The 27,968-nt window shown below is 46.9% G+C and overlaps 1 protein-coding gene across 1 annotated transcript; it reads left to right on the top strand.

The window, feature by feature from the left end:
- The first annotated feature begins 474 nt into the window (after positions 1 to 474).
- C1H3orf52 (chromosome 1 C3orf52 homolog) lies at positions 475 to 27,828 on the top strand. The gene is made up of 6 exons (XM_032349269.1): positions 475 to 1,393; positions 6,938 to 7,067; positions 13,924 to 14,051; positions 19,526 to 19,596; positions 22,831 to 23,012; positions 26,962 to 27,828. Exons 1-6 carry the CDS (start codon positions 1,253 to 1,255, stop codon positions 26,964 to 26,966), a joined length of 657 nt encoding a protein of 218 aa, XP_032205160.1. The 5' UTR covers positions 475 to 1,252; the 3' UTR covers positions 26,967 to 27,828.
- The last annotated feature ends 140 nt before the right edge of the window (positions 27,829 to 27,968 follow it).

Genomic DNA, 27,968 nt, shown 5'->3' with positions numbered 1-27,968 from the left:
CCCAGGCACCCTGAAGGCTGCCAGATAGAGCCCAGATGACCAGATGATCCTGTTCCAGGCAAGAGACAGCTAGATATCCAATATTTACGAAGCAGCTGAACAGTAGGTATCAAGGATGCCAGACTTTGGGACACAAGTCAGCATCTTCTGAAGTGAAACGTATTTATATGCATCCTGTTGGGGCCTCACACTGGTCTCAATCCCTGTGCTGGGGGCAAGCCAGCTCAGAACAGAACCTTGAGAGGATCAACGCAAACAGTGCTTAGCAAACCTTATTCCAGGCTCCCCAGAGCAGAAGTTCTGAACTATGCTTTTTGTGTGAGTGCCTATGCCTGTCCCTCAGGTTGTGTGTGTGTGTGCGTGTATGTGTGTTGTTGGGGGTGAGGGGTGTCTGTGACTCGTCTTCTCAAAGGCAGATGATAATAAACATTTGTGAATGTTTTCTACATGTTGGTAGGCACTGTTCCGAGGACTTTACTGACATCAGCCCTTTTAATCCTGGCAACAGCTCCATTACGTAGGCACTAACACGCTGCCAACTTTACAGACAAGAAAGCTGGCAGGAAGGGTGAAGCCCAGGGTCTCCCTGTAGGCACCGTGTGAAAGGGGATTCGCCCGGGCAGCCTGGGTCCAGAGCCTGCCCTCCCCTCCACCACCCCATCCTGTGCTCTGCACCCCATCCCGTCTCTTTGCCTGCCTCTGGACTCATACAGGGAAGGCGTCATTTATTTTCCACCCGCTCGGAACCTCGCACGATGCCTGGCACGCAAGAGATGCCTCGGAGTTCCTTGCTGATGAAATGAATGAACTTCTGCTAGGCAGAGAAAGCCGGGCAAGCCCTGGCAGCAGGTGGCTCCTGGAGGCGGAACGTCCACTTTCCTCCGCGGGCACCGCGCTGCCGGGCCCATCCCGGCCACAGCCGCCACCCGGCCGGGCCCTCGGCTCCGCTTCTGCTCCGGATCTGCGCGAAGTGGGAAAGGCCGCGCCGGCAGCGCCCTGAACAAACCAGAAAAACAGCCCTCCTCTGCTCCGCTCGCGAGCCCACAGTAGGCGCGGCGGCTCTACCCCGCAGGGGCCTGGGGCGCCTCCCCAGCGCCAGCGGCGCCCCGCCCCGCCCGCCGCCCGAGGTCGGCGGCGCCGCGCCCGCGGGGGGCGGAGAGCGAGCCGCGCGGGAGTCCCCTCTGCACTCTGCACCCTTGCGTGTGTCCGCCCTGCTGCCCGCGGGCCGCTCAGCGCTCCTCTCTGCCTGTCCATGGAAGGAGCCAGAGCCCCGTCGCCGCGGGAAGACCTGGAGCTCCTGGCGCTCGGAGGAGGGCAGCCCGACGAGCAGAAGCCTCTCAATGGAACCGTCCAGGTCATCCCTCTTTCGGTGGAGGAGCCCTGCCCAGCCCAGGTAAGGCCTGCTGGGCCCCGCGGTGGGCGGTGTCCGAGAGCGGACTCCGAGCCGGGCTGCCGGCCAGGGCCCGGGCCTGGCACCCTCAGCGTTGCGGGGTTCCAGCCAGCTCTCCGCGCGTCGCGGACGCAGAGCGCTGGCGCGTCCTGGAATCTTCGGAATGGAGCGGACGTGGGAGCGCGCGTCCGCGGGAGTGCGCGTCCGCGGGAGTGCGCGTCCGCGGGAGTGCGCGTCCGCGGGAGTGCGCGTCCGCCTGAGCCCGCCAGAGCCCCTGAGACCCCTCCATCCCTCTGACCTCCAAGGAACTGGAGGAACCCTGGCGTGGAGGTGTGCGGCTCCCCTCTTCAGAGCAAATCCCCGGGGATAGAGGTGGTTTTCATAAGTTCTGTAACTTTAAATGAAGTTTTTTTCTGTTTCAAGAAGGGAGGAAGAACTAGAGTGATAGATGGAGTCGTCGCTCTTTCTTCAGAATCTCCTTGCCTTAGCTTTGCTGCCTTGCCACTTCCAGCCACCTGCCACCGTCCCCTGCTATCCCTCACCCAATGCCCATCATCCCCTGTCCCGCTTCACATTCTCAGACACACACACACACACACACACACACACACACACACACACACACTTTCTGTCCTTTACTGATCAGGCCTTTTGATTTGGTAGGAAAAGAGACCGGGAGAGGCGGGTGGATTTGCTCTGCTCCGTTGATGGGAAGTAATTTCAAAGTTCTTGTCCCAAAGAACTACACGATGCCTCCTTTGCTTTCCCTCCTCTCAATCTCTAAAGGAAGTCATGGTGGTGCTTAGGCTGAGCTCTTTTCTGGTCCAGCCCTGGCAGAGATGGGAACATTATTCATTCTCATTAAATGGTTGTAAAACAGCAGAGACTTTGAATTCACAGCCATCTGATTAACCCCTAGTGCTGGCTTGAGGTTTACAGGGTGCTTGGAGCTCTCCATATATATATGGCTGGCTGTGTCAGTCCTCCAAGGCAGGATCTCAGAGTGGATTGGAGAATACTTGCTTCATGTTAGATAGACCCAGGACATACCAGTGACTTCTGGGACTGAATCTAGACATAGGAGTTTTTGATGACAGTTTCACCACTAGAAGGTGTACCTTGTGGCAAGGTGCTAAGGTCTGCAGTCAAATGGTCGTTAATGTGGTTAACTGAGCTTCTCTGGGAGGCCTGGGAATGCCTTTCTGAAAACAGTTGAGTAGAAAAACATGCCACACGCATGTAGGGCATCAGTATTTTATAATTGTTTAGTACCTGCCCAGGAGAGACGGCTCTTTCATGTTCTAATTATTTCCTCATCAGCCAGCTCTACACTGATAGCCTGGACTTCCTTATAAATTAGCTTTGTAGGTCACCAAATAGAAAAATTATGGGGAGTGACAGAATGGCCTGAAGGTAAAGGGTATGTGAGCACTTGGAGGGCATTCAAATATTTGAACAGGAAACATTTAAAAAGAGAGAGAGAGAGAGAAAGAGAGAGAAACATCCTCATTTAATGCTAAGAGCATAAACAAAACAAAACAAAACAAACGCTAAGAGCATTTTCATCCAAATGTATTAATCATTCTCTTTGGTTACATAGAATAAGTTGAGGCATATTTTATTTTTTATAAATATTTATTTACTTATTTATTTCTTGAGAGCGAGAGAGAACACGTGCACCTGTAAGCAGTAGGGGGAGGGGCAGAGAGAGAAGGGGAGAAAGAATCTCAAGCAGGCTCCAGGCCCAGTTTGAGACTGTTGGGAAGAGGACACCCCACCTCATGGCTGACTTCCTAGTTGGAAGGGCGGATGTGGGCGAGTCTACAAAGGCAGTAGAAAAAACTTTCCCTTGCTTGTTCTAGGCCGGGAGCTTGAGGGAAATTAGCCCCATTGCTATGCATTTCTCAGAATTTAGATCAAGCAGCAGCTGGATTTTATGTGGGTGGACAAGTGGATTAAATCCCGCAATGAGATGACAAAGTACAGATTTTCCTACGTGCTAAAAAAAATTTTCCAGATGTATATAATATCTGCTCCTAGGAGAGCCAAAGGGAAGAAAAGCTTTCTGTATTTACGAGAGAGAGAGAGAGAGAGAGAGAGAATGAGTCCTGCCATTGTCCAGGGCCTTAGGTCGTGAATTTAGATCCTTATCTGAAGAGGGATGCGACTATCTGGGAGCCTGTTCAGAGGAAAGCCACGAAAATTCTCCAGCCATATAATGCAATCGTCGACTATAAGATGCAGTTTGCAAAAATCTCTGGAAAGCACCCTGTAGAAAAACCTGTCTGTGGCTGCTCCCCGTGACCTGGAATTTGGGCCTGAGAGAAAGAAGGTGCTGGTGAAGGAGGCAGTGTGTCCTGTGTCCTGGGTTTTTAGGGGAGTCTCAGCACAGGTGGCATATACCTACTGTATCAGAGGCTCTTCCCATTCAGGGTACAGTGGAATCTCCTGGGGGAAACTTCTAAAAAATACAAATTTCTTGGTTGATTCTAATGTGCAAGGAGTGGAGAAGCACTGTTAATTTATTCTTGGGTTTGAGAGGAAGCTGGTAGACTATTTCACAATGACTTAAAGTCTGTGAAGGTTAATTTAGCTCAGGATAGTGTCTCTCCCGTAGGTCTGATGGGAGACAATGAAGGAGCCAGGCTGTATGTTGGCAGCATCAGGCTGGACAGGAAGAGACTTTTCTTATAGGCGAGGGCTGTGTGCTTATGAGGTAACTCTCCCTAGGAAGTCAGAGTAATGGTCTCCTCATAGCACCAGGATCCTAATTTATTATTTCTAAGGGAAATCATAAGTGAAGGCACAAGAGGCCAAATTCACTGACCCTTGTTTTGTGGCTTATCTGAGACTCTAGCCCCTTTCATTTTGTACCAGTCTTATGGTCCCGACTGCTTCTTGTATCAGGTTTGAAAATGGCATTAAGTCATTTTGTTCTCAGGAACTCTGTAAGTGGGAAGATCTCTTTCTGTCCCCTGAGAGGCTGAAGATTCCTTGTCCTGGGACTTTCCATGTGCCTTATTGAGCCCTTGGTTTTGGTGGCTTTGGAGTTTTCAGTCTTCAGTTGGGGTGAGAGATGGCTCTGTCCTTGGACTCCAGAAACACACTTAGCTCAAAAGCATTTTCTTCTGTCCAGATGTTTCTTTTACTGCTCCCCTCACACCCAACCAGAAGAGTCAGTGTAAAGTATATATTCAGGGTCTCCAAAGTGTGACCTCTACTCTAGAATTTTTCCAAGTACCTTCTTAAAAGTTCTAGAACCTTCTACAGTATATTAAGAGCCTAATACCTGACTGAGGCACAAACGTGGGGTAAAAGAATGAGGAAGTTTAAGAGACACCCCTCCTTCTCTCTGGTTTCAGTTTACCTTGGAAGATAGGCTGGTATCTGTTTATATTTGAAACCAGACAAAGCAGGGACAAATGAGCTGTGTGGACAGCTCATGTTCTGGAGGATCTCTCCATGATTGACATGGCAGGGAGGTCTCAGCAAGAGGAGAGATCTGATCTGGCTCCTGGAGAGAGTGACAAGGCTTCAGAACAGGTCTCAACCCTGATAAAGCAACTGATTCACTTGGGGTGGCTCAAAATTACACACTGGGGAGGGGGGTTTAGTGGAGTGGGGGGAACACCTGGGTGGCTAGGTCAGTTAGGCATCTGCCTTCAACTTAGGTCATGATCTCGGGGTTTTGGGATCGAGCCCCATGTCCAGTCTGTTTCTCCCTCACCCTCTGTCCCTGCCTCCTTCCCCCCAACTCATGCTCTCTCTCTGTCTCTCAAATGAATAATAAAAAAAAAATATTACAGGCTGGCTGGGGCCTACCCCCACCTCCGCTACAATCTGGTCTCCCATGTCCATGGAGGGCCTAGGTGTGCGCGGTTTAAATTTCTCCTTAGCTGATTTGGACATGCTGCCAGGCTTGGGAACCTCTCACTGAGCCCATCTGAACGGTCATCCTGAAGTGAACGATTTCCTTCTCTGGTGGCCATCACCACAAGCATGAGGGAGAGAACGTTGACCAGGCGCTGCTCTGTGGGCCTGGAGAACGATGGCTCCCATGTGTGGGGTGCCTAACATTTGTGTAGCAAGCGCTTCATGCCCACAGTCTCTAGTCTTTATAACAGCCCTGGGAGCCGGATCTATTACTTTTACAGTTGAAGATGTTGGGGCTAGGGAGCTTCTGGAACTTGCTGAATGAGGCAGTCATTGCCCTTAGGCATAGGAAGGGAATGCGGGTACAGAACCACCCTTGTCCCCCCGTCGGAATCCGTGGTCTCTGTGTGAGAATTCCCTGACGGCTCTGTGGGAAGCAAGGACAGAGTCCCAGAAGCCTGTAGGGGCAGGGGACAGGGGGTGGCCCCCAGTGGAGACACCCCATGACAGCCAGGCACGCTCCTAGCCTGGAGCTCTGCGCTATGACGCGGGGTGGGGGTGGGGGGAGCTGTGGACAGCAGGTGCCAGCTTTGCCGTGACCTGCAGCAGGCATCCGTCCTGCCTGCTCTCTCTGACAGCATCTTGGAGACGGGCTAGTGCCTCCCTTGCAGGACCATTTGACTGAAAGGAAATGGTGTCAGCGACCAACCAAGCGACCAAGTTGTGGCCTCACTACACCCACTGCAGCCTGCTTCCTGGTGTCGCTTCCATCCTTCCTTTCATTTCCCTTCCCAGGCCCTAATTATGTAGCACAGGGCCCAGCAGGAGTCTCTTTGCTTGTCCTTGGCATGCCCACTCTAAACCACACATCATTTTTCTCTTCATCTTCAACTCAGCTCTTGTGCTCCAGAACCTTTCACAGTTCCCCAGCACACACCCAGTTAAGTGCAGACTGCTCTGGCGGCACTGAAAACCCTCCCAAGGATGCTCCGACCTTTCACTGTCTCTAATCTTAACGACCATGACTTCCTTCTGGAACCCACGCGGTCTTGGCAGCCTGGTTATGACTCAGCATTGAGGTTGCTCTGTCCATCTACCTTTCTCTGTCCATCCTCCAAAGTCTTGCTTTGCCCCCACCTCCCCACCTCAGAGCCCCTAGGGTATTTTTCCCCCTCATTTAAAAAAAAATTTTTTTTTAAATTTATTTATGAGAGAGAGAGCCCAATGCAGGGCTTGATCCTAGGATCCTGAGACCATTACCTGAGTCGACCACCTGAGCCACCCAGGAACCGCACACCCACCCCCCCACTGCCAACTTTTTTTTTTTTTTTAAGATTTTATTTATTTATTTGACAGACAGAGATCACAAGTAGGCAGAGAGGCAGGCAGAGAGAGGGAGATGGGAAGCAGGTTCCCTGCTGAGCAGAGAGCCTGATGCAGGTCTCTATCCCAGGATCCTGAGATCATGACCCGCGCCAAAGGCAGATGCTTTAACCCACTGAGTCACCCAGGTGGCCCCCCCCCCCCGCATCTTGTGAGGTTCCATTCTGCCTCTTTGTAAACCTGACTCCGTGAAGTGTGGCCTGGAGAGGGCAGGATCCTGCTGCCTTCGCGAGAGTACGGAAGTGCTTCTGGAAACCAGTGACTGCCTCACAGTATCCCTCTGCTTTCCAGGAGAAGGAGGAGAACCCTTGGAGTTCCTGTAATAAGAAATTGATTGGAGAGTGCAAACTGTGGATGGTCATCGCCTCTGTTTTCCTAGGTCTCATTATAGTCATCATCATAAGCTTATGTCTTATTGGAGGTAAGAGTGATTTAAACAGGACTAAGTCGATGCATTTTAAGAACTTGTTTAATGCTTGTGTAGGACTTCCATTGGTATGGAAGATGTGCTCATTGCTATTTCATTACTTATAATATGAATTGCAAACGGGCTTGGGATTGTTGTGCGGATGGTAGCTATCCTGTAGTTCTTTGTTTTATTTCATTTCTTTGCTTAGTAAGTTCTGACTGAAGTATGGAGACCAGTGTTTTACTTTAAACTCGGCCCACCAGATCCTGAAAATTTCTTAACTTAACTTACTTAGACACTAATTTATATTTTATTGCTTCTCTACACCTGTTTAGTTGAAATTTTTTATCATTTGTTTTGTAAAATAATTATTGCACTTCATCTGATATACCCAGTACATTATTATAATACTGAATAGCTCATTTGAAAGCATCTTAAAAACTTTGTAGAATCATGTCTCTATATGCTGTCATTACTTTAACTTATTTTGGAAGTAACTATTATATTTGTGTTGTATGTGTTTACAGACCAAAACCATACATGGTGCTAACTATGTAATTTACATATATTATTTTATTTCCTATTTATTTATTTTTTAAAATAAAAAAAGTTTTTTAAAAAATCTTATTTATTTGAGGGAGAGAGTGAGAACGAGCACAAGCAAAGGGAGCAGCAGAGGGAGAGGGAGAAGCCAGTTCTCCGCAGAGCAGGGAGCCCAATACTGGGCTCGATCCCAGAACCCTAGGATGGTGACCTGAGCCAAAGGCAGACACTTAACTGACTGAGCCACCCAGGTGCCCTTTTTTTTATTATTTATTATGAATTTAAAAATAATATGTGTTCAGTTACCCATAAAACACATCCAAATTATTAATATTTCACTATACTTTCTTCTTTTTCTTACTTGTATTTTAAAAATAATTTGAGATGTGATTGTATTTCATTTTTTTTATATATATGTAATTTTATTTATTTATTTCTTTTAGAGAGAGAGAGCATGACCATGTGCCAAGGTGGGTGGGTGGAGAAGCAGAGGGAGAGGGAGCGAGAATCCTAAGCAGGCTCCACGCCCAGTGTGGAACCCTTTGTGGTGCTCAATCTCACCACCCTGCCATCATGACCTGAGCTGAAATCAAGAGTCGGATGCTTAACTGACTGAACTACGCAGGCACCCCGATCATTGTTTTTTAATCATTTTGGAGCCTACCTTTAGGATTTTTAAAGATTTTATTTATTTATTTGACAGACAGATCACAAGTAGGCAGAGAGGCAGGCAGAGAGAGAGAGGAGGAAGCAGGCTCCCCACTGAGCAGAGAGCCCAATGCAGGGCTTGATCCCAGGACCCTGGGATCATGACCTGAGCGGAAGGCAGAGGCTTTCACCCACTGAGCCACCCAGGTGTCCCTACCTTTAGGATTTTTAAGGCTATATTGAGACCATTTGCCAATCCACTAAAAGTTATTTGTGGCACTTTTTAAAAAATGACTGCATGATACAACCCTCCATGCCATTTTAAAGCTTTTTAAATTTTCTATGATTATTGATATGAAGGTTTTCATGATACATAAATAGAGCACCCTCCAGTGGGCAGTCATTTCAGTTTTAAAACAAGAAAAAAGAAAATTGTTTTTATTTGTAATTAGGGTTATTGCAATTACAATAACCCTAATTTTTATCCAAATTATTTTTTCTTCTGGAGTTGGGATACTCTTGAGGACGACCTGGTCTCTGCATGGATTTGGGTTGAGTCAGATTCTTCTTAATAAACCCAGTCTTGGTTGAGGAGTCCCAGAGTCTCTCCAGAAGGGGTCCTGGGAGTTTTCTTCAGAAACTACATTTGCTCTTCATTTCCTGTTCCTTCTCCCAGCCTCTTCCTCTCCTGTCTCAAGTCCCTGAAAGAACAGGGAAATTTGATGGTTTATACCAACCGCCAGCATGTGAGTTTTTCAGGCAGGCGCCTTATTTGCTTAATTACTTCGGGTATAGTTGAGGTGGGACGGTGATCCATGGAGGCCACAGGCTGGTTTCGAGTTAGGAAGACGTTGATAAGAGGTGCTGCACCTCCTCCGACGCGCAGAGGGTAGGAGTTTTAGTGTGAGCTTTCATACTCTCTCTTCCCATCAACTCCCACACGTGGATGTTGAAACTGAAGTTGAGCCATGCAAACTTGTCCCATCACAATTAGGTGGTGCTCTCCTGAACATTGGCTGATTTGTCTGTTGGCCTCTGGAGCCTAGAACAGTGGAGCATGCAGCAGATCCAGTTGGTTTAATGTTAGGGATTCTAAAACTCAAGACCCAAGAGCTGTCTTCCATTCTCAAAAATCATCCGACCTCTTCAGCTGCCCAACAGCAATCTATAGAGGAAGGGATTCACTCTCCTTCCATTGTTTCTCAAGGGACATGAGAGTTCATCGGAAAATATTCAGGGAAGAACTCTCTGTAATGCTTGTAGTGCAAACTTCACTTTCAATGTTGTTGTAAAATTGTATTTTTAGGGGCACCTGGGTGGCTCAGTCAGTTAAGCGTCTGCCTTCAGTCCCAGTCATGATCCCAGGGGCCTGAGATCGAGCCCCATGTTGCGCTCCCTGCTCAGTGGGGAGTCTGCTTCGCCCTCTCCCTCTCCCCACACTCCCACTCTCTCTCTCTCTCATTCACTGTCTCTCTCAAATAAATAACTAAAAAATTATATTTTCAAATGTTAATTCTGTACAGAGATTTGCACACTTTCATATTTTTTAAATCTGAGAACTACTTTGATTTTTCAAATCTGAGAACTACTTTGATTTCACTTGGCACCTCAGCCCTCAGGGGTCTGGGCAGTGTGGGGTGGGGGAAATGCCTTGGGTGAAAGGGGCAGGGACAGGGCTCCTCACCCAGAGCGGCTCTGTAGGTAGCTGTGGGATGAGCATGTGCAGTAATTGGGCATTGCCTCATGGCCAAGCCGGCGATAGGAACCGAATTCACAGAACTCCTGGGCACAGTGGGGGAAAACACTGCTGTCTGGAAAAGCGCAGGGTTGACAGAGTCAAAGGCTGCATGTAGGGCTGGCTTTGTTAAGAAGCTAGGTTCCTCAGGAGCTACCTTCGCCCTTTTTCCTCCGTCGTCCCACCCCGCCCGCCACCCCGCCAGCTCCTCAGTCTCCTGGCACCAGGCTCTGCTACCAGCAGATCGAGGCTCAGAGGCAGAGATGTTAATAGCTGTGGAGCTGGAGTGCACACAGATGTGGACAATCAACAGGTCCCAGTGTAGAAGGGGTAATGCATTGAGGAGGGGACAGTAGGGTACCCAGGGTGGGGTGTTCAGCACGGAGGTATATCTTGTCACTGACATTGTTAAGAACTACTGTCAGCTGTGGTATGTTTTATTACTGTTAATTTTCTACAGACTGTACAGACTTTATTGCCTGCATCTGGGGCGGGTCTCCCGTCACTTTGCCCTTGACATGCCGTTCAGGTGATGGCAACTCCAGGATCGTGGCTGAGCTCCAGGCATGGATCCAGGGCTGTATACACACATGGCAGACAATGAAATCTTTTTAAAGTGGCCAATCTGGGGAACAGAGCCCAGGGAATCCTGTTGGGTCTGGAGGCTTGGTTTTGTCTCCATACTTCAGGGAAAAGATAATGATGGAGTCTCTTCTTCTCCCTAAAGAAGCATAAATTCCTTGATGTAAATGAATGGTAAAAGAGCTTTCTTTTCTCTTTCATTCTCTCTCAAAGTCATCTTCTTTCTGGACAATTTAGAAGATCAGTTAAGCATCTTCAGGGGTTCTGCTTTTCTCACTGAGTTACCCCAGCCAGGGGAAGAGAGAGACCCGAGTAACATGCTACTAATGAAAGTCTTGTCGGATGGAGCAAAGAATTTTAAGTATTATGCAAGCCAAAGGGTGACAAGTAGATGGATACTTAGAGATGGAACTTAAAGGTGATCAGATTTAGCACTCTAAGGACGCTTATGTGATACTCTCCAACATTACAGCTTTCTGCCTGACTGCTTTACTGTCTTTCCATACAGGTGTTTCCGTGAATAGGAGCGCTATGGTCCTGAGACGTAAGCAGGGACGTTAGAAGTGCCATATGTTGAATAGGTTGTTTTGTCTTTGCCTTGGGTGGAAGAGCCGAACTGTCACGGAATGTTGGCAGGCAGACGTGTTGCACAAGGCAATGCTCCTAGTGTAGGGTGACTCATGGGAAAATCCTCAGCAGACAGCATTCGCAAGTTGTAAACTAGCAAGGTTTTGGGGGACAGGAACTTAGTAGCAAATCTGTAGGCCCTGGTCCTTGAAATTTCACTGTGTTGTCCCCTGTTTCTCTTGCCCTCCACTCTCATAGGTTTCTCCACCTTCCCAGGACCAATGTCTTCACCTGTGCTCTCCACAGGAGCCTCCCCAGCTTCTCCTGACCCATGGACCATCAAATCTGTCCACATCTCACTAAGCATCCTCAGGCTTTTCTCAACTTGGGCCCCTTGAAATGTGCTAGCATTGTTTGTCCTTCAAAACCTTCTTCCATCAGAATCTTGCTACGACATTTTAGAAATGTTTATTCTCTTTCTCTTTTTTCATTGGCGGACTTCTAGGAACAGAGGTCTGCATTTGGGTCTTGCCTCCTGCTCACTCCTTACCCATGGGTTCCAGGACCCTGGGATCACGGCCCGAGCAGAAAGTAGACACTTGACCGATTGGGCCACCCAGGCACCCCAAGGCTTAAAATATATAACATAAAATGTGAGGGAAACTTGTTGATTAAAGGATTATTAGTATTTTTTTTTCTTGTTTTGCTACAATTTCCTGTACTTGGCAAGGTTTCAGCTATGAAGACATAACTTATTGTCAGAGGAAATCATATCACGACTTACAACAAATAAGGGTGCAGGGGATAATTCCCTGTGTTTGAGGTGCTCAGGATCCCTCCTAGATGCAGGGAATTGCTGGGAGAATTCATGGGACTCAGCATATTGTCATAGAGATGATTATTGATGTGGGGAACAAAGGCAAAAGGAAATGCAGATAAAATTAAATTCCTTCAAACTTGCAGCCTGTTGACAAATACTTGACTCAAGGCAGAGTAAGACACCCCTCCAGGAACTCCCAAGTGTCTTTAAGTTAATGCCTTTCTAGAGGAAACAAAACAAAACAAACAGACAAAAAACACCTAAGCTTGATAGGCCTCCAGGATTCCTGAAGTCCTCTTTGACATATGAAAATCCTTTTGGAAACTTCCTTTGTCTCTACCCCTCCCAACTTAAAAGTATCTCGTGAACTGCTCCTCACAACCCCAGGGCACCTGGGTCCTGTCCCCCTGCTTTAATAAAACTACCCTTTGTACACTGAAAAAGTATCAAGAATTCTTTCTTGACCAATTGCTCCCGGACCCCACGTCAAATCCCATCACTTGCGATTTATCATAGCAAAATGAAATAAAGCAAAATCTAGAGGAAACCAGGCACAAACTTGAGGACCCCCTTAACTGCCACAGCAATGAGATGTAACAACACGTGAGAAGTGTTGTCTACCGGGGAAGCTCATCAGAGGCTAAGGGCCCAGCGTTTTCCTGGGTTGGTCCAGGAGGCAGCCTCTGCCCTACACATGCTAAAATTCCAGATCCCCGGAAGGCACGGTGGTCAGTGTAAGCTACATTGTTTGTACCAACAGGAGGTACCAATAGGTACCATGCCCTCCATGCCCTCATGGAGGGAACCCTCCCCAGATCCAGGCTCCCATAGGCCAGCCGGGGTCCAGCCTTGAGCCGGCCCCTCTGAACTGGTCATCTCAGGCTCTGGGAATTCTGTTCTGCATGTTCCCTTTCTCCTCATACTTCCCAGGGAATAAGTACTAGGATTCTTAGTGCTTTTCATCTGCCTTTCTATCAAACACTGAGGGCCTTTTCTAAGTCCAGCCAGAGAGGCTGCTTGTGTTCTGTCTGAAGCATGAGGTCTGAGAGTCAAGGCTATGGACAAGGTGAGCTCCTGGTTCGGCCACCCACGCCTTTCTCAGGGCTGGAGAGGTGGTTCCTGTGTGGGCCTGGCGGGGAGGCCACCGGAGAGCCAGGGGAGCAGAGCTGCTACCACGAGTGCCAGCTTCTAGCTCCTGGCTCCTGGCCTTGTGTGTTTTTCCTTTAGCTTTAACTGCTTAAAAGTCAATTAGCTCACCATCATTAGAGCACCCGCAGCCACGCAGAACTCACGGTGCCAGGAATGCAAAGCCCTCCGGCCCTAGGGCTCTGAGTGCAGCTTGGTTTCCCTTCTATAAACAGAGAGTGTAAAAAAAAAAAAAAAAAGAGTGTGTCAACATTTCTCTCCTGTGGGACAGAGTGGTGGTGGCTTCCCTGCCCGTCCTCCGTCTTCCAGGAGATGTCTGGACATGGCTCACGTGCTTATGTCTAGTCCCCACGTCCCCATTTGGTTCTGATCCATGATGTCTCTTCCTCCTCAGGGTCTTTGATAGCCTGGAACTAGGGTGATTCACTGAAGCTCCTTGCTACCAGTCCCTGGCCCCCGTCACCCATTGTTCGCTCCTGGAGCCTAGCCCAGCGCCTGCCTTGACAGATACCTGTGGACGTAGCTAAGGCTGCAGGTTCCGTTCAACCAAGAAATTCATGTTCTTCCCACTCCCTCCCACTGGTGTTCAGTGGGATCCGGGAGCTCGTATGGTATAAAACAAACAAGTTTTATCATAATGGAGGCCGGCTCCTGTCTTTATGTGGTATCTCCAAGAAGACAGAACATTTCTGCCTGTCCTTGCTTCCCGTGTCTAGTCTTTATCCTTGATGAATGTTCAGTGTCCTTTCTAGAAGCCAGTGGAACAAATTGTTATTTTAAGCATGTGTTTACTTTACTTTTACTTTTTGTCTCCCTCCGCCCTTTAGTAACTTACATTGATGAAGATGAAAATGAAATACTTGAGTTATCATCGAATAAAACCTTCTTGGTCGTGCTCAAGATTCCGGAGGAGTGCGCTGCTGAGGAAGAATGGCCTCACCTGCTCATGGAGAGGGTAATTATATCATAAGCATTGTTTACAGAGTTCTTAACAGTAGAATGTGGGCTCTTCGAATGATTACGTAAGTAACTTCAGGCTTGGATTCTTTGTCTGCATTTTGGCAGAAACTGATGCTTAGAAATGGATTTTCTGTGGTGCCAAGCATCAGAAAGGAGCCCTGCCCTCCAGCAAAATGCATCCTGGAGGACAGTGCTGGGTCCCCTCACTCTGGTATTAAGTTTGATTTGACCTGTCATGTCATGGGGGACTGGTGGTGTGCCGAAAGTCACAGTCACAGAGTCTGGGCCATCAGTGGGGCTCAGTGGCAGGAGAGGACGTGGATAGATAGACAGTTCTAGACAGTGGGGTATATTCTACTATCTACTTCTCTAGAGGAGAAGCATACAGAATATTTTGCAAGCTCAAAGGAGGGTCATCTACACTACCTGAGGTGTGGCTGGAAGCTTGGAGGGCGTCTTGCAGGAGGTGATACTCAGGATGAGTCTTAAAATATGAGGTAGGAGTGTTCTTGGTAATACTAGGGGATCTGTCCTGCAGTGTCCAGTTGCCTCTTGCCTACTATGTGGTGGGTCCTTTCGGGGGTGAGGCATGAAGGTTTTCCTACTCTTTGGTAAGGCACTGAAACATTTTCATCTTGTTGACATGGTCAGCTGTTCACGTTAGCCCTTCCTGGTGGTCGTGGAGAAACACTGGAGGCTGAGAGCTTAGTTAGAAGGTACAGCAGTAGTTCCAGTGATAGATGGGGGGCTTTGACCCAGGGCAATGGCAGGGTGGATAAGGAAGATTCCAGCGAGATTTAAGAGGTCTTCTCACTCAAGGGGACTTTATGGCTGATTGCATGTGGGGAGGCAGGAGAATACGACTCCAGGCTCCTGGTAGGTGAATGGGTAGATGGTGGCTTCATTCTTAGAGCAGGAAATGTAGGACAATGCCCTTGGTGCAAGATGAGGGCATGCAGCCTCTGCATGAGGGCTGGTTGGGTTCACAGCCAGACCCAGAAAAGTATTTGGTAAGGGTCTAAGCAAGACCAGCCTGCCATCTCTTATAGCCTTCTCTGCAGCTGACAGGTGGACTGGTGTGAGTCACCTTCTGGTTTCCATCGGATTCCTATGAAAGCTTCGCCAGGAGTCAAGTCCATCTCGGTCACCCCGGAGTTAGTTTCTGGACACCCAGAGGCGTGTTATTTGATTGCGGCTTTGGTCACAGGGGTTTGTGTTCTGGGATGATTATTGGGCGTTTCTTCCTCCTTCTTTTCCGTGTTTAAATCTTACCTGTGAGCCCCTTTTCCTCTTTTTTTCACCTGCTTCCGGAGCAAGTTGCTGAGTGAATAGCCTCTTGCCTTTTCCCTCTTGATTGCTTTTTTCATCCCAGGGTTTTGCATTTGCTGAGCAGAAATGAGATGATTCAACATTCACACATGTCACGTGTTCCAGACTGAGTTCTTTATGTCAAAGGGGAGTGGAGGTTAATCATTCACTGTAGAGCCCTATCTCTTGCTCAGAGCCTGACAGGAGCAGATCCTGTAGGTATTTTTAGCTCATCGGTGTGGAGTGGCAAAGGAACAAGGCATGGCATGATCCCTGAGGCAAGTGCACAGGCCTGTTCGAGCTGCTTCCTTCTCTGATAAATGGAAATCGCTACACTTTCCCTGTATATCCACAAGTGCCTTTGGGATGCATATAAAGAACTCTGTACAACATTTTTTTTTTTTTTAAAGAATGGCCTAGTTTACAGATTATAAAAGTTAAGGCCCAGAGAGGGGACAAAGATTCTGCCCTCTGGGATCCCAACCAAATATGTTCAGAAACAGAAGTGAGAACTTAGGGATATTAGTCTTACTGTCGGGTCAGGAGCCCCTTTCTTTCATTCACTCAGGCCAACTTCTAGAATTTCTGGATATGGAAGGTAAATGGGAGTGGATGGTGGAACACATGTCCTCGCTTTTGCATTATTGTCTTGCCTTTTTTTTTTTTTTAATAGTTAAGTGTGAAATCCTTTGTTTTGTTTTAAATTTTTAAATGTTTTTTAATTAACATATAATGTACTATTAGCTCCAGGGGTATAGGTCTCTGAATTTCCAGGTTTACACACTTCACAGCACTCACCATAGCACATACCCTTCCCATTGTATTTTGTTTTGTTTTTAAAATTTATTTTATTTTATTTCTTTTCCAATGTTCCAAAATTCATTGTTTATGCACTAACTACACCCAGTGCTCCATGCAGTACGTGCCCTCCTTAATACCCACCACCAGGCTTTCGCCACCCCCACCCCACCTCTCTTCTAAACAGTTTTCCTAGCCCTTCCCTTATTCCACTGCCAGTTTTCTCTTCCCACTGGGGCACTTGCTCTGCTAAACCAGTCGGTTAGGTTAGCTGCGGATTGTGTTACCCTGGCCCATGTGCTTGATGGAGGCGTTAACAATCACTCCTTTGCTAACGCCAGGAAGATACGGTCTCAAATTAGCCACTCTGCCCAACTCCAGTAGTCAACTCAACGGGTGCCTAGCTCAGTGTGCATCCAGCCTTGTAGGCACGGCGTAGGACTCCAGAGCTAGGGGAGAGAAGACCCCCTTTTCATGTCTTTGGGCCCATAGTAGTGTGGTTAGCTGTTCCCAGGTATGTGGACATGTCTCAAAGACAGCAGGGGACCGTGTCACTGAAAAGAATCAGAGTGGACACTGAAAGTGATCTGGTTTGTCATTCCAGCTCTTAATGTTAAATTTTAGCTTAAATTTTTTTTTTTTCCTGAGAGACTAGGACTATGTGCAAAACAATACTAGACCCTAAAGGTTAAAAAAGGAGAGGAGAATGGGAATAGAGAAGGTTGGAAGGACATCACCCCTGCCATAACACATTTGTTTATGTAAGCAAATGTATGTATGTATATGTCTGTGTGCATGTACACACATGTACGTATGTACGTATGTGCGTACGTGTGTATGTGTGCGTGTGTGTATGTATATGTGTGTATGTGTGTGTATGTAGGGAAGTGCTTGGGAAAATAAATCCCATCTATAACGTCCTCCTCCTCCTCCTCCCCGATGTTCTCAGCAGCCCTGTGAGAGCCACTTTCTTATTCCTGCATCGCCTCTGGCAGGGTTCTTTTCTCGGGGGCTCAAAAACTATAAGATGACTCAGTCATTTTTTTCCCTAAAGTTCTTACCACTTTCTGCTTCTTTCCTCTTTGATATTCAGGGCACTTTCCTTCTCACTTCATCCTCCAATGTAAAGAAAGTGGATTTTAGTGTTTATAACCCCTAGGACTGAATTCCTTATGAGCAGAGTGACCTTGAGCAGGTTTCATACAGTTCCCGCATGCTGTTTTCTTTATTAGTAAGAAGGGAAGGGGTGGTAATGCCTCTTATGTCAGGTTCTTATAAGGATCACAGCAAAAATTTAAGATTGAAAGTGTACTTACTGTAGGTCCTCTGAGCCCCTCTACTCCACCTTAAAGGTACTGAATTGTCTCCAGGTGAATTCAGTGGGAATGTATTGTGGGAATGGAAGCTCCTTGAGATTCTGTTTGGAATTGGGTGGGAAACAAAATGAGCAGAGGTGCCCTCAGGCACTGCTTTTTGGGGTGTGTCTGCTGCTTGCTACTCATTGGGGTGAGAGGGCACTGAGCCGTCATGGGTGCAGCTGGGCCACTCACCTCAGCACCACGGTACCACTGGAGGCCACTGAACCTTCCAAAACACCTTTAAGGCTGACTGACTGCAGCCGAGGCAGGAGTCAGCCTGGCAGTGGGCTCACTCCAGCCCCAGAGCTGGGTCCCTGGCAGAGAGTGTAGTCAAATCCAAGAGCAGTCCTCCTTATTTATGCTAGAAGCTGTGTGCAGAAGACCAAGGCATTTAACCTTCAAATGCTAGTTTCACAAAAGTGCAATGTAAGTACATTCAACTACTTCTCCTCAAGTCCTACCAGGCGAGGATTCCCACCTCCGAAAGGTGATGAAAAGGCTAATCAAAGATAACAAGAGACCGGTAACAGAAGAGCAGCTAGTGTCCAGAATATAACACCAAACACTTCAGATACAGAAGGAACAGACAACCTGAGAGAAAGACAGGAAATCAAGAGGCAAATCAAAGGTGAAAAATCCCAAAGGAGTTCATCAACACATCTGAAAGGATACTCAACCCCACTTATAATAATGCAAATTGAAACAATGTAAAACAATTTTATACTCCTTAAGTTGGCAGTAATTTTTTAAAAATCTGGCAACAGGAAGTGCCAGCAAGGCTGTGGGAAATGGAACACTGCCAAGTGCTGAGGTAACAATTTGGCATGAGTTAGGTGGATTGGAGATGCACCCATACTTGGACCCAGTGATCCCATTTGTCTGCACATACTCAAGAGAAACTGTCACAGTATCAGAAGAGAGGCACAGAAATGTTCCCGGAAGATGACTTGGACATAGTTTGTGATAAGAGAAAATTGCAAATGCTGCACATCACTAGAGTAGGGGAATGGAAAACTTAGTGTAATCATTTCATAGGATCTCTGCAGTAGTTAGGGAATGACCTCTGTCTCGACGTACTGTTGTGAGCAACTATCAAATGTAATTTTGGGTGGAAAAAAAAAAAGCAAGCCACAGAAGAATGCAGAATATGGCACCTTTTATTTGAATAAAAACACAAACTATGAGTTGTTGTGATTACACGAGGGAGTATTACATTTATAAAAACCTGCATGAAAAGGATACGTGCCAACTTCAGGACCATGGCTAGTGCCGGGGAGGGGGGAGAAAAATGAGGAAAAATAGTGTGTAGGAGTAGCTTTAGTTTTGCTTTGTTTCTTGGAGTAGAAGGCTGAACTAACTACGGTAGAACATGTGGGTGTGAAACCTGGGTACACAGGTGTCCTTTTTGGTGTGTGTCTGCAGAATCTGATGCATAAAATAAGAACTCTGTGATTACAGGCCAGCCCCCCCTCGGTCCCTTCATTGGGGAAAGTGCCATACCCGGGGCTTCCATGGCCATGTCTCCCTACGACGAAGCTTTACGGAAAGGAGAGAACAAGCCCTTGTCTGGTGAAGGGCCAGGTCCTGAGGAGCCTGTTGTGCTGCCTTCCAAGCTACTTCCGTGTTGTCTCCTTCCCAGGGTCCTCGGAGTCTATGGGGGCTCCAGGGTCTATGGTGACCATGCTCACCACGAAGGCTGCAGGTGTCCACATGATATGTGAGAGATGTCAAAACTCTCAGCCTGCTCACCTGCTCCTTAGAAATGAGGTTCTTTTAAATGAACATTGAGTTTTTGTTGGGATAGGTAAGACCCACACCTTCCTACTTCTCCATTTAGAGCTTCCGAATAAGTGAATTCCGAGCTAGCTGGGAATCTCTGTCTATGAATGGTTTTGCTTTGTCACGTGATATGCAAGATAATCCATCTGTGATGCGTGTGGTTGTTTGATGTGTTGCCGTTTGTTTTAGCTGACCCATGTGTTTGATGTGTTGCCGTTTGTTTTAGCTGACCCATGTGTATGCGTCATCCCCATCGCTGAGCCATTGTTTTACTTCAGTGGAAATGACGGACTTCAGGTAAGAGTGTGGAGCCTTCCGTGTTGATCTCTCTCCCTGGGACGCGACCCCCATCACCGTTTATCTAGAAGGACTTTTGAGTTTCAGAGCACAGAAGGATCTGATGATAGAATCACAGATTGTTGGCTTTGGAAAGGTCTTTGGACACCCACTAGCTCCACTCCCTGATTTTACAAAGGAGCAGAGTGAAGCCCAGATTAATCAAATGCTGCAACAAGGTCACAAGGAAGAGAGGAAAAGCCAGTCCCAGGTACACCATTCCTGTTTCACAGCAGATGCTCAGATAAGCTAGGGGTAGGACTAGAAAGAGATCTCAGAGAGTGGCTGCGTGGCTCTGTCAGTTAGGTATCTGACTCTTCATCTCAGCTTAGGTCTCCATTATCTTGATTTCTACATCATGAGTTCAAGCCCCATATTGGACTCTATGCTGGACATAGAGCTTGCTTGAAAAAAAAAAAAACAAAACAGTTCTCAGATCGTGATGTGCTGTAAATGATATAATTCATACACTAGCTTTTGCGTTTGAGGAACATAATACAGGAGTCCATGCTCCTTGTATAAAATTAAAAATGTAAAGACATGCGTGCAGGAAAAGTCTACCTTCTCCCTTCTCCCCAGCCTACTACCCCTGGATGCTGGAGGTTCCAGTCAATTCCATACACAGAATACGTTTCACTCCCTTCTACTGAATGAATGGACTGCCATCAATGGTTTGGTGTGATTTTTTTATATGCGTATTTACCACCCAGACTTTATATACTAAATATGTGTAGCTTATACATATGCATATGATTTTTCTTTTTACATCTCTTAATCTTAAATGTTCTTGTCCCTGTCTATAGAACTTAGATCAAAGGTGTATACGTGTTGAGGAGTCATTTGATTGTCTTTTTGTACTGTTAGGACAAGATTTACATGACAAAGCTTTATCATCCGTTATTCCTAAAATACCTTTTAACTGTGTCCATCAAAGATAGTATTGGATTGCAATCCCTCCTCCCAAACTATGCATTTCCCAGACCATGATCTTTATATATCTGAGAGAGGAAGCATGGAAAGCAGGCAGTAGCCCAGTGGGATGGGACTGAAAGGGCCCTGAAGTCTGAAACTGCCTACAATGGCAGGTTGCCTTGGCAACAACACTCTTCATCCTTTTTATGGACCCCCTACTGTGCTTATGGTAATGTCTCTGACATTGCTCATTTTAGTCACAAATTACTGGTATTAAATTGCCAATAAAAAAAAGCCCAACACAGTTTCCTCGGTATACTTGCCCCAATGTGCAATTTCAAGACAGAGCTGAGAAAGGGAAGACGTTCAACCAGAAGGGTCTTTCCAAGAATCCAGCCCCATATTATGGGTCCAGGGGAGGTGGGATTGCATAATGGGTTGGGATTGACATGGGGGGAGAAAACCTCCGAAAATTGAGTCAAACATGGCTAGAAAGCTGAGGACTTAATGTTAGAGAATTTGTTTTTAAAAGTTATTTAAAAGAAAAATCAAAGGGTTTTAGAATTTGGGATAGAGGAAGCTCTGTCCAGGAAGGATTTTGTTTCATGTTAAGAGGTGCAGGTAGAGTTTTAACAATGTTGAGTTGAGAAGCAAAAGCCATTGCCCCCGCAAAATGTGCTGCCGCTAGAGGACAGGAGACCGCCAGACCCCTGGCGGCTGGGTTTGTGTCCCCAGGGCATATGGACCTCCGTTCTGCCTCAGCCATCTCACTACAGGAACCTGTCAAAATGCCCATTGGTTCATCAGCTGCTGGGCCCACTCTAATGGTGGGCGGTGGAGGCAAAGCCTGTTGGGTTCTCTGTTTTCTTGAAAATCCCCCCTTTCCCCTCAAAATCTAGCCGTAATGTAAACTCCCTTGGTGGGTGACCAGACACAGTGGGATTAGGTTGGGCTAGCGGGACTGGGTTAGGCAGGGCAGCCCTGTCTTTCACCTTCTGGCCTGTCTTCTGGAAGTCAGCCTCCGGTCATTTCCATAAGGCAACCTGAGCCCTTGGCCACCCACCTGTGGAAGTACAGGGTGGCTGCGCGTCTAGATGGTGACCATGGGCAGCCATAAATGGAAGGTGGAGCACAGGGAACAAATGAGGACACCTGCTAACAGTGTGAACCTACACTTCCAGCCTCCTTGTGGATGCAACCGTAATCCGAGAATCTCTCCAGAGTCTTGGTGGTATATTGTTCATTGGAAAGGCAGGGTTTGACAAAGGGCTTGGCTGTCGCAGAGCTCAAAGGGACTGTCGGCCCCCCATTGACCAGAATATTGGCCTATGTGACCTCCGGCCACAAGAGGGAGCTCCTTCCCTGTCCTTAGCAGGAACAGCGGCCTGATTCTGGCTTCTGGGAGTGTGTCCAGTCTTTCAAAAACCACTTCAGGGGGAATGTCAGATGTGGTCATTTCTTAATTATTTTATTGCTGGCTTTTGATCTGGGCCTCCTTGAACCAAAGTAACAGGATAGCTTTGAAACACCTAAATGCTGAGCTAGCATTTAAAGAACAGTATAAGCTGCTAATTAACTGAGGATAGCCCTATGATTATTTTTATTTTGGAAATGAAAAATATGTTCTGGGAAGATGAAAACCCCTTTTCCTTAGGTCCCTTTATTGAGAGTTGCAAAACTGAGAGGCTTGGAAGGTGGAAATGGGACAGAACAAGTTTCTCACTCTAGAGACAAAGCAGGGGCATCTGATTCGCTGCTGCTACACAGGAAGGTCTGTGGGAGTTCAGGAGTTCTCCAAGGAGCGAGTTGTAGGGAGGGCTGCGTCCTGCCTTAAACATTTTATAGGTTAAGGAGTGAACTGGTTGAACCCAACAGCTCTGACGGGCTTGTCTGGGCAGGGAGAGGAGCAGGGAATACAGAGGACAATAGGCTTTCCTGCCCTGGGGAAGGGGAGTTGGGGAGAATAAAAGGCTGACATTGGGGACCAGTGGTGGGCCAGCCTTGGATCTTCCTTGACAATAGCTGGGTGGTGACTCTCCCTTCAGTGGCCTCTTCTGGTGGACTCCTAGAGGCTGCGTTTTAGGTGGAAGGAAGAAGTTAGGGTCACCTCAACTTTCTGTGAGGAAACTACAGAAGAAGCTTCTCCTAGAACAGTGTACACTTTGTTATTTTGTCCTGAAAGAACACGAGGAACTACAAATATGGTCCCACATAAGTCCGTCTCCTGAGTTGCAGTGGGATTCTGTTGATCTTTGTGGCTTCTCTGTTTGGCGTGCCTTTCAGCGGTGAAAATGCCACGGTAGCCTTCCACCTGCAATTTGGGGTTCCTTCGGAAGATGACGATTTTATGAAGTACAGGATGAATAAGGAGTTGGTGCGGGGCGTTTTACTACAGAATCTGCATGATCAGGGAGTGTCTGGCTGTGAGACTTTGGGACTGGACCCAGCATCCCTCTTGCTCTATGGTAAGTGGGGGAAGTCAGGACAGTGGGTTGTGGTGTCAGCACGTGAGCCAGACTGAGGGCAGCTGGGTGGGGTTTGCTGCCTGCGCTGGTGAGATTTGCGCTCTGTAGAGGTCACACAGCCCCTGCCCTCCACAAGCCGACAGAGTGTTTGCGGGGGGAGAAAAAGCAATTAAATTGTAAAGATGAGGATGACTAAATGTTTCCTTGTTGCTGTTCACCCACATTTGAAGCTTGGCAATATCATTTGTAAGCTGCATGGAAATATCTTGGTTTCACAAGAGAAGTAAGTATTGAATTTGAAACAAATAATGATCCCAACATGGGGAACCCATCTTTTTTTATGTTGAAGGCCACTGAGTCTGTTACATTAGTAGAGGGCAGAATAAGGCAAAGCAGCCTCTTTCTTTAGAAAGGTATTGTAAAGTCACCCACCTACTTTTGAAACCAAGAGAGCAATGAGAAAATTGGCACATCATATAATAAGCCTGGAGGACACCCCGCTTGTTAGAATCTGAGAACTTTTAAGACTTCACGCAAAACCTGGTGACAAGCTTCAGACAGGTGCCTCCCTTGCGTCTGCACGAGAACTTTGGCTGGGTGTCTGGCCTCGTGCCTCACCCTGATTCCTCGCTGGGAGAGGCATGTCAGCCGCCGCTGATGCCAACCGTCTCTGATATTCCGTTATCCATGATCCATCAGAAATACTCTTCTTACACTAGTAGTAGTAAATGCTAGTTGAATGAATGAAAAAGACCAGTCAGGGGATGGGTTAGCAACAGGCACAGTGCCAGCCGGCCTCACATCGGAAGATAGACCTGAGAGATTGGAAAACACCCCAGTTACCACATTATGTGAAGAAGGAGTTTGTTATAGTGACACTTATTTATGATGGGAAGTGAAAGTAGGCTAATCCTTGTCTAAGAAGGCAAAGAGTTATATAAAGCCGTTCTGAAACCTTTATTTTTCCCAAATAGATAGAAAGGATGATGTTCAGAAGGCCAAATCTTAGTTTGCTGGGAATAAATTTTTTTTCCTCACAGATCAATTAAATAAATCGCGCCTGTGGGTCAGATGGAGGGCATGTATCTGTAACGTGAAGAGGTTACACCTCCCCTTACAGGAATTTTAGGAAGAAAGAAAAGAAAAGAAGGAAGGAAAGAGGGAGGGGCTGAGGGAGGAAGGAAGGAAAGAAGGCAGGCAGGCCAGAGAGAAAAAGAAAGAAGAAAAGAAAGCAAGCGAGCCCTTCGGCCCCCTCCTGTGTAAAGAGGTGAGAGAGGGGAGGTGCTTCTGCCTGAGCTGGGTGTGGTGGCAGCTGCTGTGTTGTGACTGGTCTTGATTTCCTGAGCCCCTTCTGTCCTACGGTGGTTACCAGCTTTTTCCAAATGTAGGTGAGGAAGGTAGAGGAGGATGGTGAGAAAAGGTTGATAAGATTATGGGGTTCGGAAAGGCAGGTGGCCTGTGAACCCGGGGAGAACTCAAGAAGACCTTGAGAAGACCTTGAGCAGATGGCCCTGGAGACATTTGCCCAGGCCCTGACGCGGCATCGGGCCCCAGGAATGTATCCGAGAGCTAAATAGGAGGTTTTACTGTTCCTCTGAGACGTTTCTGCTTTGGGGGAGAGAGTGTTTCTATGACCCGATGTCCACTTTCTAGAACATGCTTGTGAAATATTTGAGCCATTTGGTAATTTCAGGACTAGGAGTATCAGTCAAATGGAAGAGGACACTGTCACCATTTGGGAAATGTGGAAGGAAGAAGAGAGATCTAGAAAAGGCAGGCAGGCCAAGGGAGGGGATACACTCAGGCAGGGATAGGCAGGAGAGGTAGAGGATCCTGGGAGGGGCCTGGTGAGACCCTTAGGCCAGTCTTCCATGTTCATATGCAGTGTGGGCCTGAGGGTTAACCTCCCCCTCCAGTAACCACCCCTACCCCGCGCTGTGGTCATCTGGGCAATTAGTGGTGAGCCTGGCAGGTAGTTTTCTACAGAGATAATATTCCAGTTTTTCAAAGAACAATGATTTTTTTTTTTTTAAAATTTAAATTCTAGTTAGTTAAGCAGTCAATCTTTGTGGCAGGAGTAGAATCAGTGACTCATCACTGACATACAATACCCAGTGCTTATCACAAGTGCCCTCCTGAAGACCCATCACCCATCTAGCCCATTCCCCTACCTCCCTCCATCAACCCTCAGTTTGTTCTCTGTCATTAAGAGTCTCTTATGGTTTTCTTCCCTCTCTTTTTTCTCCTTCCCATATGTTTATCTGTTTTTTTTTTCTTAAATTCCACATATGAGTGAGATCATATGATATTTGTCTTTCTCTGACTGACGTATTTCACTTGGCCTAATACCCTCCTGCTCCATCCATGTCATTACAAATGGCAAGATTGCCTTCTTTTTCATGGCCGCATAATATTCCATTGTATATAGCGCATCATTTTTGTCCATTCATCCATCGATAGACATTTAGACTCTCCATAGTTTGGCTGTTGTTGATAATGGAAGAGCAATGACTTAAGAAATTAAAAAATTTTCCATATACTCAGAACTTTTAGGATTGACTCTTAGCAACTTTCAGCTGTACCAAACAGCAATGGTAACACCAGCCATCACTTTGTACACTACATCCACAGAACTTATTTATGTTATAACTGGAAGTTTGTGCCTTTTGACCACCTTCACCCAGCTCCCCCACCCCCTGCCCCACAACCAGTCCAATTTCTTTTTCTAGGAGTTTGTTTTTTCTCGAGTCCACCTGTGAGATGATGCAACAATTGTCTCCCTCTGTCAGACTAATTTCATGCAGCACGAAGTCCTCAATGTTCAGGGAATTTTGGACTAGATCTCACCTCCCTCTTCCCCTGTTTTTTTGTGCTACTTCACCTCATGGATGTTTGGAGGCCCAGGAATGAGGAGGGGAGCTCTGTTTTACAAATTTAAAATGGCAGCATGAGTTAATTTTAAACATCTTGACCTGAGTTCGTTATTTTGTGCTGTGTTCTCATATGGGAAGGAGTCAATTTGTAGACTAAATGAGAAACTAAGCAAACACCAGATTTGTGTGAGAGAAAAGAGGAGAAGAACTTGTAGGCGGAGAGAAGAGTGAAACTTGCTTGCACATTTTTGTGGTGAACCGATGAGCTGCCTGCTGGTAGAGGAACCCATGTGTGAGTTCTGTCCTTGAAAGGACTACTTGGTATCAAGGAAAATGATTTGGGTTGTTTATAGATTCTCCAGGAAACTTGGAACATTTAGCCAAGGACCACTACTTTCCAAGTGGGGCAGTTTTGCACCCCCACCGCACCCCTGGGGTATTTGGCAACATCTGGAGACATTTGTAGTCCTCAAGACTGGGTGTGTACGTGAGATGCTAGCATTTTGTGGGTGGAGAGCAGGGAGGCTTCTGCACATCGTACGAAGCACAGGACAGCTCTCTATTATGCAGAATTATCCAGCCCATAATGTCAACCACGAGGACCCTGTGGTAGAGCATGGGCTGTCTGTGGTGTGGTGTCCCTAGGTCCTTGCACAGATGTCTTCTCCTCAGTCAGGCCAGGTCCACACCATTTCCCTCAGCAGACTTTCTCGGAAGCTACTGTATATGTTTTAACAAACTGAAAATTTAGAGGTTAGTAGTGAGATTATGAAGAAGGACTGAATATTGAATGTCCTCGGCACCCAACAGACCTCATCAAAATGTTATTTATCATGAATTATGCCAAAACAAATGACCATTGTGTTATTTGCTTTCTGAAAAGCATTCAGAGGTATGCATGTATGTTTATATATTGACTGAAAAGAAATTTAACTCTGTTAAGAATTTACAGGCATTTCAATTTTGCAGAATAGTTTATATTGAAACCCAGTGAAACAAAATGAAAGAATAAATCTTTAAAATAATCATGATATTAAAAAATTAGTGACTTCCATTTGTCTGTCTTCTCTTTTCAGAATGAAGGGAGGATGTTGGTGTGTGTCCAAAGGCAGTGCTCCACTGAGTTTGGGGAAGAGAGAATTTACATTGTTTTCCAGAGAAGATCCTGAAAATTACCACAGAAGGCCTGGCAATGCCTGGAGGGGTGGAGACCATCCTTTTTCTCCTGACTCTGCATTTCTGAAGTCTGGACTCTGTGAGCTCCAGCTCTGTGAGCTCCCCTCGCGGGGTCTAGTCTTGGCAAAGACAGGAAGCCTGTTTGGTTGGGGGTGACGGGGAAGGTGGGTGGGCCTTGCAGTGCGGGATCACTGCCAGTTGCCTCCACCCACAGGTGCATACTTTCTCTTTAGGGCGAAGGTGACCTTTCAGGCAGGATCCCCCAACCCGTGCTGGTGGAAAGAGTGGGCAGGCAGGAGGTGAGGGACAACTGAGCCAATCTCTCGATGAAGGCCTCCTCCCACTCCCATTGTGGTATTTGATCTACCTCTGAGCAAGACTGTGAGAAAGGCACTTTACCCAACAAAGCAGCAAAGTTCTGTGTCTAATTCCATAAACTGGAGCTGCCTCTCTTAGCAAACCAGCCTCAGGCACATCATCCAATATTACTGTGTCACATGTGGCTACAGAAATATGGTGTGTGTTTCTTACTTCTCATCACCTCATTGCTCTGGTGACTCTTGAACACTGCCTTTGGAAACATGGGTCCCTGTGTGTTTTGAGTTTTGGACACACTGCTGTCCTTGGGGATGGTTTGACCTTTAAGAGTTTCTAGACTTCATCAGAGGATTGTTAAGGCTGCTAACCATGTGCACGCTGGTGCCTGGCTTTTTCTTGTCTCATGTGACTAGCCTTCTTCTAAAACTCAGTGTCTTCAGGCATTGGATGTGTATCCTATTTTTTTTTTTTAAAGATTTTATTTATTTATTTGACAGAGAGAGAGATCACAAGTAGGCAGAGAGGCAGGCAGAGAGAGAGAGGAGGAAGCAGGTTCCCTGCTGAGCAGAGAGCCGATATGGGACTCGAT

Source organism: Mustela erminea, chromosome 1 (genome assembly GCF_009829155.1).
Source record: "Mustela erminea isolate mMusErm1 chromosome 1, mMusErm1.Pri, whole genome shotgun sequence".
Lineage (NCBI taxonomy): Eukaryota > Metazoa > Chordata > Mammalia > Carnivora > Mustelidae > Mustela > Mustela erminea.
This window is presented reverse-complemented; position numbering and strand designations above follow the sequence as displayed.